A 16052-nucleotide genomic window follows, 5' to 3' on the forward strand; every position below is an offset into this window, starting at 1 on the left:
AGATGAGCCATGTGGGGTTTGCGGACAGGTTTGGTGAAGTGGAGAAAGAGCCATTCAGTTGGTCAGTCATCCAACAGTTATGTATTGGAAGCTCAGTATGTGACAGGCAGTGTTGTAGACACTGCAGATAACATTTTAAACAAAACAGACGAAAACCCTTGCCCTTATGGAGCTTCCATTCTATTAGGAATTGAGGTGGGGGCAGCCAATGTCAGAAGATGAAAAGAGATGTGGAGGAAAAGAAAGCTAGGGAGTGGGGGTGTTGAAATTATTTTAAAGGGTGGTCAGAGAAGACCTTGATAAGAAGGTGACACTTGAGCAAAGGCCTGAAGTAGGTGAGGGAGTGATCTATGACATTATTAGGCTGGGGGGGGGGAGGGGAGGAGAATTCAGGCGGAAGAAACAGTAAGTGTAAAGGCCCTGAGGCAGGAGAAAGACTAACAGGTTCAAGAAACAGGGAAAACAGAATAGCTGGAGTAGAACAGCTAGAGGGAGAATAATAGGAGAGGAATGAGGGAGGGAATGAGGGGCCCCAGGTTGAATAGGAACTTGTAGATCATTGAAAGGGCTTTGACTTTTACTCTGAGTGAGACAGGAGCCCTTGGGGTTTGGGCAGAGGATGACACGAACTGACTTTTGTTTGATCAGTCTCACACTGGCTGCTGAAGGAACAATAGACAGGTGGGGGGACAAGAATGAATGGAAGTAGGAGACCAGGGAGGGGGCCATTGTAATGATCCAGGTTTAAGTGATACTTATATTTTCCAACTTTGTATCATGAAAATAACCAGACATAGAGCCAACTTGAACTTTACAATGACTATCTGTCTACCCAGGATGCTGATTATATTTTGAAAGACGAGTCCATGGGATTTGCTGAGCCTGGGGGGCCTATGGAGCATCTCAGGAAAGTTGCCGCGGACAAGTGGGTATTTTGATCCAGAACTGGAACTGCAGCCCAGTTCTGCCCCATCACACAGACTCAGAAGCCCATTTTTCCTAAAAGGATCGTATATTATGGACATTCGGCTAGTCAGTTGGTACCTAACATTTATTGAGTCATAAATCCAATAAACTATGAGCAGTCTGAAACTTCTTCAGAAAAATGCACAGAAAAGTCTAAACGATCGCAGGAGAATCATGGATATAGACCATGAAAGACATAAAATGTAGTCTATGTCACTCAATCAAAAAACTGTTCGGTTTAGCTGCATCCTTGTGAGTCAATGTTGCTATTTTCTTGTGAGCACATGAACACCCTCAGCCTCACAGGTCATTCCCCTGTGGTCCCAGAGTCCCCATTCATCTGCCTGGCCTACGTGCAATGGTGGAGAAGACCACCATTGTGAAGACGGGTGCAGTGAGGAAGGTACCCTGTTACCAATACCCTGTAGCCTGGAGGCTGCCCCTTGAATATTGTGAGGATCAGGGCCCCAGGAAAGAGTCTTAGAGCTGAGGGAATCTTCGAGCCAGGGTCTGTCTCTGAGCAATGCACCCCCACGGTGAGGGGCATGGGAATGGCATCCAGGGGTTGGAGCCTGGGCCCAACCGGGCCTCAAAGCTTTGAGCTCAGGAAATCCGGAGTCAGAGGAAGGGGACATCGTTGCCACATCCCCCAGCCCCTTTAAGACCCCCAAGGCAGGAAGGCAGCCTTGCCTCCCCAGCTTCCCTCCCAGGCTCCTTCCTGGGAGGAAGGGGCTGCCTGTGCTGCAGACAGGGCAAGGGAGGGAAGGAGGCTGGGCAAGTGTTGCAATCCACAGCCCCTGGGCCTGTCAGAGGCCAAGCCATTAACGACAGGGCAGGGGAGAGAAGTGGGACAGCGGCTGTTTTCAGGAACTTGCCTGAAGAAGAGAGCAGAGACCAGGCTGCCGGTCTCCGGGCTTCTGCGGGCTTCAGCGTGAGTAGGGGAGCCCCCAGGGAGAGCTGAGCCTTGGCCTTGATGGGGGCCTGCACCCCAGAGCCACTCCCCACCCCCAGCTCGGCCAAATGCCTGTATTCAGGGGGCCTAGACTTGGGACCAGGGTTCCTGCCTTTAGAGCCTGTCCCTTGGAACCAGGAGCCCTAGACAGTCTTTTCCCAGGGATGCCCCCACTTTTTCTGAGGATTACATCAGAGAAGTCACAAACAGCTGAATATTTTTGGGGGGACACCGAGCTCAGGGAAGGGCATAGTTGTTATCCCTCTCCGTGTCTCCATCTCCATCTATTTTACTCTCCATTTCTCTTTCCTCCTCAGCCCCTCTCTGGCTTGTCTGGGCTGAGTTTCTCTGTCTCAGTCTTACTGCGCCTCTCTGTCTCTCACGTTTCCCTCTGTCTCTTGAATCTTAAACCCTCTAGGGTTCCTCTTGCTTCTCAGCCTCTGAGTGCCTTGGTCTCTGTGGCCACGTCCTTGTCTCCTGGGCTCTTTTCTCTCCCTGTCTGTCTGTCTGTCAGCATCTCTCTGCCCCTCATTTCAGTCTGTGTGTGTACTTCACTTTCTTACTCTTTCCGCCTTCCGATTCTCTCTTTCTCTAAGCCACAACGGGAAAGTCCTCTCCCCTCTGTTCATTTCCAGCTCCCTTCTCCCTCCTGCCCTCCTCCCATGGAAAGAATCTACAGTAGAAAGGAGAGAAAGGTGTGTGAACTGGAGAAGGGAGAGCAAGGGGAGAAGGTTGAGCGGAGGGAAAGAAGCAAAACGGGGGTATGATACAGTGACTGGGGGCGGGGAGCAGTGTGGTGTGCCGGAACTCAGAAAGTCAGGAGAGCCCAGCACAGATGGCTGGAGCAAAGGGGAGACTGAGGGGCTAGAAGTAGGGGACCCAGAAATGGGGCCTTGAAACCATGCAGCACGACATAGACGAAAGCCAGGTGGCAGCCCGAGGAGGCTGTGACCACACAGCCTGTAGGTGGAGGAGTGGTCACTAAGCCATGCTGGGCTCCATGAGGTGCTGCTCTGATTCGTGGCCTGTGAAAATAACATGGCTGTGGAGTGCCTCCTCCATGCAAAGTGCTTTTATCACAGATCATTCCGTTTTATCCTCATCACAACCCTGAGAAGTGGGTGCTATTGTTATCCCTCTTTCACAGATGGGGAAAGTGAAGCTCAGAAAGACGAAGTAACTTACCCAAGGTCACAAAGCTGGTAAGTGATGGAAATGGGGGTCAGATCAGGTGGTCTGACTCACAGCTGGGCTCCCAACCTCTCTGCTTACTGGCCCCCCAAGAGGAGGCCATGCTCCAACAGGCCTTACATCCCACTCAACTGGGCTGGGGGCACCCAGGGCTGCCGTGGGGGACCAGGTATTGATGCCAAACATGCCAACACCCAATACCCAGCCTGGCTTCTCGAGGTCTGGGGTTTGGTTGCCCATTCTGGACAGGAGCCAGTGGTGAAGTGGTCCATCTTTGGGCATAGGCCGAGCCTGAAGCTGACCCACGCGAGGGCAGCAGGGCTGGGTATAATTAAAAGATATGGAGATGGAAACCATATCCCAAAATCTGGGCCGAAGAGGCTAAATCTTCCCCAACAAATGTGGGGAGGTGCGCAGATAATCAAACTGCTATGCTACAGCAAGAAGGTTGCCAGCCACTGACTGGTAGACGGGGGTGCTCTGAACCGTTATGCAAGTTGCTCACTGCACAAAGCTGCACGGCTGAGGGGCAAGTGGAGGCTGAAATGCAGCCTGTTCCCCAGTTCTCAGGTCCCCGTATGGGGTTGCATCTGTCCAGAGGAAGGGGTGCTTTTTTCTGATTTGCAAAAAAGTTACCTATAGGCTAGCAGTCACCTGGTACCCTGATACTACATGGGAATAGGCCGTGGGGTTTGGGTAAGGACCCTGCAAGCAGGAACGGCTTTGAGCATCTGGGCAGGTCTTGTTCACATCTGTGTGGGAGGGGGAGAAGGTTTCTCCCTCCTGAGCACAGGGGATCTGCCGGGCCACCACCTACCTGTATGTGTTCGTGAATGTACACGCAGGCCGGTCAGCGATTCCCACTGGCCTGCCACCAAGAGTGTCAATTAGTGCTGGAGGATCAGGGGTCTGGCCCAAGACCCCAACATGAGCAGAGTGGAAGGTTAGGTTGGAAGCCCATCCCAGCAGTAGAAACATTTGCAGACTTCCTGAGGTTGGAACTAATGCTCCCTCCATCCAGGCACTGTTGCCATGACTATAAGATGCCTGGCCCCAGAAGGCCTCCAGAGGTCTGTGCCCAGGATTGGGGTGTATTAGACCCTTTGTATACCCTACCTGATATCCTTTCAGCCCACCTTTCCCTGCAGCCATCACTGTGTCAGCCCACTTCCCACACATGTAAGCTGACAGCTCTTTGCCTCAGCTGCTCCACGGAGTTGCCTCTTTCTGCCAGGGTGCATTCCTGGCACTTTTGGCACAGCTCACCCAGGAGGGCCTGCCTCGTACTCGTGCATGTGCAACCTGGATATGCCAGGGGGTTAAAACCCCAAGGAACATCCCTTGACCAATGGGGACCAAATGCTCTCATCCTCCCTCCCGCCCAAGGGATGAATTGTCCCTCGGGTGGACAGTTCTGAGGTATGTTCTACCCGGCTCCTTAAAATTCCAGCAGGATTTAGTCACAGTTGTCCATAGGCAACCAGCTTGAAGACATGCTTTTGTGTTGGTTTTCCTGTTTCGTTCTTCCTACCCCCTCACTCTGTCCCTTCCTAAAATAAACTAGCCTGGACCTTCCTAAAATAAACTAGCTGCATACAAGCCCTCACCTCGGGCTCCTCTTTGTGGAGGGAACCCAGCTAAGACAGAAGGGAAGGAGGAAGCATGCTATTCCGTGCTGTTCCTTTCCCTGCTCTCTCCTGGAAGGTAGGTATAATAATAACAGTGGCTGTGAATTATACTCATTTCCTATGTGCCAGGCACTGTGCAAAGCCCTTGACTTGCATCATTTCATGTCTTCTTCCCGAACGCCTGTGAAATATAGGCTGTTATCTCCATTTTGCAGACAAAGAAACTGAGGCTCACAGAGGTCAAGTACGTAACCTGACCAAAGCCAGGCTGAGGCAGAGCAAGGATTAAGCTCAGCTCTGACTCCAAAGCCCATGACTTTACCTATCTCCTTCTGTCTCCAGCTGAACACCAAGTTGGCCCTATGGCGGGGCCAGGAACCTGGAGCCTGACCAGAGCTGTCCTGATCATCCTGCTGCTCCCCAGAAGTGAGTGTGCTCAGGGATGGGAGTGCTGTGGGGGGAGGGGAGTTACAGAGAGAGATACTGGGGGTGGGAGAGAGAATCATTTCCCTACACTGCCACACTGCTCCTGTGGTTCCTAAAGAATCCCAAGAGAACCAAGACTGAGCCATGGATGTGGGGTAGCCAGGCTCCCACCCACAGACCTCTGCAGGAAAACCGTGAGGATAGTGAGAGGACCTGGGCTGGTCAGCCTGGAAAAGGCTGGGCAGGCCCAGGCCTTGTCTGCAAATCTCTGCCAGAGGATCAGATGGAGCCTCTGAGTGCTGGACCGCCTTCACGGACAGCAGAGGGATCAGGGTGGAAGCCACAAGAAGTCAGCTTTCATCCTGAAATAAGGAAGGCCGGGCAGAGATCTCTGCCTACAGAAACTCTATCTTGATAGGTAGAGAGCCTCCCATCGCTGGGGGTATGCAAATTGAGGACAGAATTGACAGCAGGGATTGTACCAGCAGGTGTCGGCAAACTTTGATAGTAACATTCAGGTTTTCTTGCCACACAGTCTCTGTTGCGTGGTCTTATTTGGTTTTTGTTTGGTTTATTTTTAACCCTTTAAAAAATGTTTAAAAAAACACACAAAAAGCCTTTTTAGCTGGCATGCCATACAACATCAGGCCACCCTAGCTCTACTGTAGAGGACACAGCATCAGGTGGAGTTTTGCAGTAAACAGTTTTGCAAAGTTCCTTCCAGTCTGAAATTCTGAGTCTGTGAAGTGGTAGCAGCCCTGTGAACTTGCTCTGTGACCCTGGGCAAATTGCTCCTCCTCCTAGGGCCTCAGCGTCCCCATCAGCAAAATCGGCTGAAGAACAGGAAAGGAGAGAAGGCTTGGTGGGCAAAGGGCAATGTCTACTCCTTTATGCAGTGCATATTCACCATGGGCTACACTGTGCCAGGCAATGGGGACACAGTAGTGAGTAAAACCACCAAGGCCTCTGGCCTCATGGGACCTACGGTCCAGCCAGGGAGACAAACAAGGCAATAATCACATGACTCCAGAACTGTGAAGGATAACAAGAGCTTTGGGAAAGTTCAGGGAGCTTGGCCTGGTCTCGTTGGTCGGGATCTGGTCTGGTTCCCCACGAGATGCCTACCAGGTAAATAAACGATAACCAGGTAAAAGAGGGGTGGGAGAGCGGAAAAGAGCACCTCAAAAAGCAATCGCAGGTACAAAGATCTGGAGATTGGAGAGAGCATGGCATTTTCAAGGAATAACAAGAAGCCAGAGTGAGTGGGGCTGAGTGAGATGGTCTGAGCTAGAACTGGGAGGGTTAGGCAGGGGCCAGGCCACAAGGGCTGTGAGAGGGATCTGGGCCTTTATCCTAATCATGGCAGCAAAGACTCACCTGTCAGGCACTGTTCTAAGTGCATTACAGATGGCATCACCTCTAATGCTTCCAGCAACACTAACGTAGGGCCTATTATTATCCCCTTTTTACAGATGAGAAATCTGAGGCACAGAAAGTCTCAGTAACATAACATAACACATAATTAATAAGCCACAGGACCAGGCTCTAAACCTAGGCAGTCTAGGTTTAGTCTAACGCCCATGCTCTTACCCATCACACCCTACTGCCTTTCGGAGTGAGAACATGCCATTGAAGTGCTGTGATCGAGATGGGAAAACACCATCAGATTTGAATTCTGAAAAGATGGCTGTGGCTGCAGGGTTCTTATCATTCTAATCGCTGCTTTCGCCAGCCCTGGGGAGAGAAGTGGTAGGGGACTAGTCTCGATCTGGTGGCGTGCTGGAGCTGGCTTGCAAGCGCTGACTGTGCACATCTCTTCCCAAGTTCATATTCACACTGGTAGATTGAAATCTGCCATGGTGGGAACACTTCACCAGGGAAAGCAGCCCATACTACAAATCAGGATCTTTTTTTTTTCTGTAAAGCCGGTTGATAAACTTTTACCCACTCATCACTGTCTCTATTTCCTCCTCAAGAGACTCTAGCAGTACCCACACACACATCCCCATTCTAGCCCCCATGTCTTGGGGCGGGGGGTTGTAAAGCAAGAAGGTGAGGGCCCTGAGTCTAGGAGTGCAAAGGCCTACCTTATAGCCCAGCTCTGCCAAGCAGAGGAGTCCCTTATGGCCCATTCATTCTCTTCCATCTCAGGCCTGGAGGAGTGCGGACGCATCAGCACCTCAGCTTCCATCGTCCGCCTGGGGGATGCCATCACCGCCTCCTGCATCATCAACCAGAACTGCAGCCACCTGGGCCCGGAGTCACAGATTCTGTGGAAATTGGGAGCAGAGCTTCAACCTGGGGGGCGGCAGCAGCGCCTGCTGGATGGGACCCAGACATCCACCATCACCTTGCCCCACATCAACAGCCCTTGGACCCTTCTCTCCTGCTGTCTGCTCTGGGGCGACAGTCTGCAGATCCTGGACCAGGTTGAGCTGCAGGCAGGCTGTAAGTCCTGCCTCCAGTGCCTGCCTGCCATCACTAACAAGAGCTATTCTTCCTTGAGCTCTGGCGCAATAAGCACTTTATGGGCACGGTGTCAGGTCATCTTCCCTACCAGTAGGTGGTGCTATTTAGCCCCATTTTGCAGATGAGGAAACTGAGGCTCAGAGAGGGTGCGTGATGTGCTGATGGTCACAAATTAATAAGAATGGAGCCAAGATTTATATCAGGCAGTGTGGCTCAAAAGACTACAGTCAAAAGCCGGTGTAGTGACTGTTATTCTATGTGGCTGTCGAGTAAGCCCAACTCCCCAGCCACAGGAAGATGTGTCCAGGGAAGACATTCTCTACCAGCTGGGCTTGCCCCCAGCTTCTCGCCCACCCCAGTCTCAGCCTTCTGCACAAACTGCTAAGGATAGAGTTTGTGCCAAGCCAATGCATAAGAGAAAACAAAGAAAGACCAAGGTTCTTTGGTAAGAATCAATAACAATAGAGCTAACACTTACATAGCACTTACTATGAGCCAGGCACTGCTCTGCGCACTTCACACACAGTAAGTCATTCAGCACTCACAATAACCCTAGGGAGTAGGTATACTGCTACCATTATCCCCATTTTACAGATGAGGAAACAGAGCAGTTAAGTGACTTCAATCTCACACAGCTAATGAATGGCAGAACCAAAATGAAAACCCAGACACTAAACTGTCACTGTCAACAGGAGTGGAGTTCAGGGTATTGGAGCTCTGTGACATTTGTCCCTGTACACGGCTGTACCTCAGTTTCCCCAAGGGCTACAGAGAGACAGGAGAATAAACAAAGTGACCCCAGGGGGAATGACCCAGAGCAGGGAAACAAAAGTAGTTGGTCCTAGTGGGAGCTTTCTGAGTGGTCCTACCCAAAGCCCTCACTCTCCCCACCCTATGCACAGACCCTCCCTCCACACCCCACAACCTGTCCTGCCTCATGAACCTCACAACCAACAGCCTCACCTGCCAGTGGGAGCCGGGACCCGACACCCACCTGTCCACCAACTTCACCCTAAAGAGCTTCAAGTGAGTACGGATCTCCCCATAGCCCTTCTTTTGGGTTCTGAGATGGGGATGAAGGAGCCAGAGGCAAAGGTGGGAGGGAGAAGGGAACCTTGCTTTCTTCCTCTGCTTGACACGCAAGCCTGGCCTATTGACAGGAGCCGAGGCAAATGCCAGACCCACGAGGAAGCCATCCCTGACTGCGTACCTAAAGACGGGCAGAGCCGCTGCTCCATCCCACGCAAACACCTGCAGCTGTACCAGACCATGGGCATCTGGGTACAGGCAGAGAACGCGCTAGGGACCAGTGTGTCCCCACAGCTGTGCCTGGATCCCATGGACGTTGGTGGGTGTCGCTGGTGTGGGGGAGGGAAGAGGCCCCCACAATGGGTAGACCTGGAGAGGCGCAGAGAGGGAAACACAAACCTAGCAACAAACAAAAAGACACTGGAAGACCTAGAGATAGCGGAAAAGAAGAGAGACAGAGACAAACTGGGATGTAGTTGGAGACAGAACTATGGCGACACAGACACACAGACATGGAAGAAACACAGAGACAAGGAAACACATTCATTAATCTTTCAGCAAATTTCTTAAAGTACCTACTATGTGCTAGGCACTGTTCTAGGTGCTAGGGATATAGCAGTGAACAAAAGAGTGAAAAGCCTGCCCTTGGAACGTTATATTCTAGTGGGCAAAATAAATAAAATAGAAAGAATGTCAGCTGATGATAAGTATGATGGGGAAATTAAATCAGGGAAGGGAGGAGGAGAGCCGGGGGTGAGGGGTACTTGCTATTTCAGTAAGGTGGTCAGGGAAGGCCTCACTGAGAAGGTGACATTGGAGAAGATCCTTGAAGGAAATGAGGGAGCAAACCACTGGATGTGTGGAGGGAAAATGTTCCAGGGAACAACCAGTGCCAAGGCCCTGGGGCAAGAACATGACACAGACCTAGAGAGAAACAGATACATAGACAGAGACAGACCTGCGGAAACATGATGACATGGAGATGAAGAGAGAGAGAGAGGCCCGATGGATGGAGACTCGGGGGAAAATGGAACCACAGACAGGGAGACCAGAGGGAGCTGATGCAGGGCCTTATAGGATCAGGTAGAGAAAGGATGTGACAACCCCTATCTTTTCAGTGAAACTGGAGCCCCCCACACTGTGGGGCCTGGACCCCATCCCTGAGGTAGCCCCACCGCAACAAGGTTGTCTACTCTTGCGCTGGGAGTCATGGAAGCTAAGTGCGTACATAGAACAGAAGTGTGAGCTGCGCTACCAGCCACAGCTTGGAGAAGACAGCTGGGCCCTGGTGAGATGGAAGGCAACCTCAAGAGCCTGGGGTGGGGATGGCTGAGGGGAGGATACGTTGAGCTGGCCCTGAAGGGCATAGGAATCCAGGCCCAGAGCCACATACCTCCCCCCCACCAGGTGGGGCCCCTGCCATCCAGGACCCTCCAGTATGAGCTCTGTGGGCTCCTGCCATCCACAGCCTACACCCTGCAGATGCGCTGCGTCCGCTGGCCCCTGCCTGGCCACTGGAGCGACTGGAGCCCCAGCCTGGAGCTAAGTACCCCACAACAGGGTAGGTGGGTGGTGGGGAGCTGGGAGCAGCCAGCAGGACCCAGTCCCATCTCCAGAGCCCTCCCTGACCGGCACCCTTGCCTCTCACTCCATCCATAGCCCCCATCGTCAAACTGGACACGTGGTGGCGGCAGAGGCAGCTGGACCCCAGGACAGTGGAAGTGCAGCTGTTCTGGAAGGTGACCCCCTCTGAAGGCCATCCCCCTACCCCTGAGACTTCCTCCAACCCACCCAGACCCCTGAGAGCTGGGGCTCAGGACTCCACCAGGTCTGGCAGGCTTGGATGCATTTGTATGTGATTACATGTACTTGGCATGTGCCTGGGAAGCTGGGTAGTGCCCTTCTGGACAGACTGCAATGCAGGACTCAAAGGGTCGGTTCAGTGCCTGCTGTACACACCAACTTTCTTCTTCCTTCCCTCCCTCCTAGGACCTCACACAGGAAGAGAGAGAAGAATGGTGGAGATAGGAAGGCTGGCTCACAGCCTGGGGGGCTCAGTTGCTAGTATGATCTATCCACCCCATCTAGAAGCTCTCCCCAACTCAAGATGAGCTGCATCCCCTTTATCTTTTTTCTCCTATTCCCACCATAGCCAATGCCCCTGGAGGAAGAGAGGGAGCAGATCCAAGGGTACCTGGTCTCCTGGAGACCCTCAGGCCAGACTGGGGCAGTCCTACCCCTCTGCAACACCACGGAGCTAAACTGCACCTTCCACTTGCCTTCAGTAGCCCGGGAGGTGGTCCTTGTGGCCTATAACACGGCTGGGACCTCTCCTCCCACCCCCGTGGTCTTCCTGGAGAGCAGAGGTAAAGGGGGCTGGCAGCTAGTAGAATGTGGTGGTTAAGCATGTACATTTGAATGTTAGACTGCCTGGGTTCAAATCTAGTCCTGACACTTGCTAACAACATGACCTGGGCAAGTTACTTAACCTTCCTGGCCTCTGTTTACTCATCTAGCAAATGGGGATGATACAGTGCCTCTCTCAAATGGTTGTTGTGCAGATTACATGAGTTAAGACATGTGCCTGGCACAAGGTAACTGCTCAATATATGTTAGCTATTATTCATATCATGAGCCAGAACCAGGTTAATACACGCCTGCATGCATGTGCACGCACACACTCCATTCTGCCAAGAAAGGAGAGAAAGCCCTCCGTTTTTCCAGCTGGAACACAGTGCCTTAGTTAATTGTTCATTCTCAGGGGAATCAGCCACTACTGCGTTTCCCCGAAAATAAGACCTAACCAGAAAATAAGCCCTAGCATGATTTTTCAGGATGACATCCCCTGAACATAAGCCCTAATAATGTCTTTTGGAGCAAAAATTAATATAAGACCCGGTCTTGTTTTCAGGGAAACAGGGTATCACCCCCACGTTGCCCTGAACATGGGTCTTCACAGGGTGAGACTAAGAGTAATAGCTGATACTCCCATTGATTAGCTGTGTGACCTGAAACAAATTACTTAACCTCTCTGTGTCTGTGTTTTCTCATTGATAAAATGGGGACAGTAATAGTGCCCCTGTCATGGGACTGTTAGCAGCCTCAGTGAATTAACATACACCAAGGACTATACCTGGCACATACCAAGAACTGCATAGTGTTAGCTTTTATCATTACCAAGCACTACTCTACACTAGTCACTACGCTAGGCTTGTTCAATGCATCGCCTCACTTAATCTGCACCAAGACCCTATGAGATAGGAACTTTTATCATTTCCACTTCCCAGATGAGAAAACAGGCTCAGATTTTGACTTGCCCAAGGTTACCTAGCGTTTAAGTAGCAAAGCCAGGATTTGAACCCAGGCTTCTGGCTCCAGGGCCTGCATTCTTTTCACCTTCATTCCATCTTGTCTTACTCTGTCTCCAGGCCCACCCATAGGCAGACTTCATACCATTGCCCTAGACCCTCACAGCCTCTGGGTGGGCTGGGAGCCCCCCAGACCTCAGCCTCGGGGCTATGTGATTGAGTGGAGCCCGGGTCCCACCAGCCCCAGCAGCAGCCATAAGACCTGGAAGATGGAGCATAACGGAAGCATTGCAGGGACCCTGCTGCAGGGTGAGGCAGGCTGGGGAGGGCGGGGGGAAGGGCCAAGAGAGGGGAAGGCACTGCTTCTCTGACAGTGGGCCAGGGGCAACTTGAACCACCCTAGACAAGCAGATTCCCAAGTCTTTCTTCATCCGTCACTGTTCTCACCTAAGATATTCAGGAAGTTCTTCCTATAGTCTAACTGGATCCTCTCTTGCTACAGCCCTGACCCTGCACCTTTCTAGCTTTCTTCCACTTTTTTCCCCTTACCCCCACGAAATGTTCCAAAGAAGAGATTGCAGAGGCTAGCCCTGCCGTGGGTTATCCCTGACTAAAGGTCTGAGGTTAGCCCCTAACCAGAGGGCCTACGCCATTTTCTCTCTACAGAGAACATCAGGCCCTTTCAGCTCTACGAGATCACGGTGACCCCCTTGTACCAGGACACCATGGGACCCTCCCAGCTCATCTATGCCTACTCCCAAGAGATGGGTTCGTCAGCCCCCACACCCCTTCTCAGAAGCCTCTCTTCTACCTCCAGGCCTGCCTAAGTCCTCACAATCAGGACTATGACGGAACATTTCTGGCCCTACCTCTGGCCCAAAAAGGGTCCCTTGCAATCCTAAGATACCCTTGGCTTACACTAGGCCCCCCGCAGCTAGAAAGAAGTCAGGTGTTGGGGTGATAGAAATTAGGCAGTTTGGCAGAATTCAGGGAACAAATCTGGCAAAAATCAATCAATTGTTGACAGAAATCACGTGTCATGTATGATAGAAATTAGACAGAGGGCCTGGCATAAATTCGGAGAGTGAGCTGCAGAAATCGAATAGTGAGTCAGACACAATTAGGCCTGGCAGAAATCAGGCCAGGTGGCGAGACTTTGGAATCAAAGACCAGGTTCAAATCCTGGCTCGGCCACTTATTAGGAGCAGATGGGATTCAATGTTCCTGAGAAAGTGAGGCTTGGACTTTCTTATATCACCCACCCTGCAATATGTCCCAGTTCTTGGGTCCGGGGAGCCACAAGAAGTCCAACTGGGCTCTCCACCCTGCCCCGTCAGCCCTGTACCTCTGTCTTCCGGCAGCCCCTTCCCACGCCCCCGAGCTGCATCTAAAGCACATTGGCAAGACCTGGGCCCAGCTGGAGTGGGTGCCCCAGGCCCCTGAGCTGGGGAAGAGCCCCCTTACCCACTACACCATCTTCTGGACCAACGCTCAAGGCCAGTCCTTCTGTGAGTCTATCCTCAGCACCCCGCCGCCCCAGAAGGCCCAGGAGGGGAGGCTCAGCAGCCTTGGAGGGAGCCTCAGCATCTGGGCCCAGGCTGACCACTTTCCTCTACCCCCAGCCACCATCCTGAATGCTTCCTCCCATGGCTTCGTCCTCCATGGCCTGGAGCCCTCCAGCTTGTACCACGTCCACCTCATGGCAGCCAGCCAGGCGGGGGCCACCAACAGTACAAGCCTCACCCTGATGACCTTAGCCCTAGGTAAGGGGAGAAAGGGGCTGGCCAGACAAGGCTGTTGGGAGGGTGCATCACCCAAAGGATCTCCATTTTTAGAGTGGACAGGCCTTGCCTGGATGTCCTGGTCTGAGGAAGGAGACCCAGCCTTGCCCTTGGATCCTCGTCTGAAGGAGGAGGCCCAGCCTTACTCACATGCACTCTAACCTCTTCTGGCTTTCTCCTCTCCCCAGACGTGTCTGAGCTGCAAATCATCCTGGGCCTATTTGGCCTCCTGATCTTGTTTACCTGCCTCTGTGGGGCTGCACGGTTCTGCTGCAGACCCAGGTGAGTCCTTTTGAGAGACCTGACACCCAGCGACCCCTGCCCACAGGGAACTGCAGGCCCAAGTGAGGCAGGCTAAGTCCCTCCCAGTCTTCTCAGGCCTCAGGGCCCACGTCTGGGAGTCAGGCCTCCCACCCTCTCCTCTCTGCACTAAGGGACCATCCCTTCAGCTATTAGGGTTGGGTGGGGAAAGGATGGAAAGATGGGAGGGCATGCCTAACCCGCCCTTACCTGCCCCCTTCTCCAGCAGGAAGAATCCCCTCTGGCCAAGTGTCCCAGACCCAGCCCACAGCAGCCTGGGATCCTGGGTGCCTACCATCATGGCAGAGGTGAGAACCCTGGAGGGAGAGGGAAATGGGGCTGGGGGTGTCGGCCCAGGCTCAAAGTGAAGGGATGCCCCTCTGAGGATGACTACTCAGGCCTTCTCATCATTTCCTAGTGAGATCCCCTCCGTTTGGAGTAAAGTAGACCTGAGTTTTAATCCCAGCTCTACCCGCTTCAAAGTTTCAGTCATCCCACTGTGAAATGGGACTAAGCCCACACAGAATTGTTGGGGAGATTCACCAGGCGAAGTCTGAACAGCACATAACATGTATGTGAATGTGTGAGAGGCTTTGCAGGTGTAACCCTTTCAGTTCCAGCAGAAAGCAGCAGAAATGTCCCCATACTGTCACAACTCAGGAAGGGACAGTGCCTGGGACAGACATCTGAAATGAATCATGCACTTACCCCATGTCCTTGTGTCCAGGAGGTCTTTCAGCTGCCCAGCCTTTGGGACCCCAGCATGCCACCCATTACCAAGATCACAGTGCTGGAGGAGGAAGAGAAGAAACCAGGGCCCTGGGAGTCCAGTGACAGCTCAGGGACCCGTGGCCTTCCCACCCTGGTCCAGGCCTATGTGCTCCAAGGGGACTCAAGAGCACCTTCTCTCCAGCCCCAGTCCCAGTCTGGCAGCAATGACCAAGTCCTTTATGGGCGGGTGCTGGGCAGCCCCACCCATGCAGAGCCAGGGCACTACATCCGCTGTGACTCTACTCAGCCCCTCTTGGGGGGCCTCACTCCCAGCCCCAAGTCTTATGAGAACCTCTGGTTCCAGACCAGCCCAGTCAGGACCCCAGAGCCTCTAGTCCCAAACCAGGAGGATGACTGTGTCTTTGGGCCACTGCTTGACTTCCCCCTCCTCCAGGGGCTCCAGGTCCATGGGATGGAAGGGCTGGGGGGCTTCTAGGGCTTCCTGGGCTTTCCTCTTGAAAGTCTTGGGCCATCTGAAGAAGAGGAGAAGGTCAGTATGTCCATCACTAAAAAACCACTCTGCCCCAGGAGAGGCAGAAAGCTCCCAGTCTCCCCCATCCCTGGCCCCTGGCATCCCTCCCCATCCCCCCAATCCCCATGGGTTGGCCGTCCCACTTTAAACGTCACAGAATGCTTCCTTGAGCGATGCCCACTAGCCTTTTGTACTTAGTTCCTATAATTTCAGTCTCTTAAACTGATTTATGGTTTGGTTTGGTTTTATTTTGAGAAACCCTTGAGTGTGCCTGAGTCTCTGTTCTTTTTCTTTTCAGGGCCCTGGGGTGGGGGAACCTCTCAGAAATGTTCATTTATTTTTTTTTATTTATTTATTTTTTTATTTTTACATCCCTCACACCGTGAACCCCCCTCCCCCCATTGTTCATTTATTTTTCCTTCATTCATTCATTCAACCAGCCCTCACCTACTGTGTTTCCCCGAAAATAAGACCTAGCCAGACAATCAATCAGCTCTAATGCATCTTTTGGAGCAAAAATTAATATGAGACCTGGTATTATATTATATATTATATTATATAAGACTCAGTCTTATATTATAGTAAAATAAGACCGGGTCTTATATTAATTTTTACTCCAAAAGATGCATTAGAGCTGATTGTCCAGCTAGGTCTTATTTTTGGGGAACCATGGTAGCATCTAGGCCCTATGCTGGCAACAGGGACTGAAAAATGACTTGGCCCAGTCCATCCTCAAAGAGCTACCATTCTAGTGGTGGA

At 52.2% G+C, this 16052-nt stretch overlaps 1 protein-coding gene across 1 annotated transcript; it reads left to right on the forward strand.

Moving 5' to 3' along the window:
- The first annotated feature begins 1711 nt into the window (after positions 1-1711).
- On the forward strand, positions 1712-15563 carry CSF3R (colony stimulating factor 3 receptor). Its single transcript, XM_081055839.1, has 17 exons — positions 1712-1897; positions 3066-3120; positions 5080-5163; positions 7315-7611; positions 8535-8658; positions 8793-8980; positions 9780-9949; positions 10069-10222; positions 10321-10400; positions 10814-11027; positions 12090-12278; positions 12636-12737; positions 13331-13477; positions 13592-13732; positions 13939-14032; positions 14277-14358; positions 14778-15563. Exons 3-17 carry the CDS (start codon positions 5100-5102, stop codon positions 15255-15257), a joined length of 2526 nt encoding a protein of 841 aa, XP_080911965.1. The 5' UTR covers positions 1712-1897; positions 3066-3120; positions 5080-5099; the 3' UTR covers positions 15258-15563.
- Positions 15564-16052: the final 489 nt, after the last annotated feature.

Source organism: Rhinolophus hipposideros (genome assembly GCF_964194185.1).
Source record: "Rhinolophus hipposideros genome assembly, chromosome: 8".
Classification (NCBI taxonomy): Eukaryota; Metazoa; Chordata; class Mammalia; order Chiroptera; family Rhinolophidae; genus Rhinolophus; species Rhinolophus hipposideros.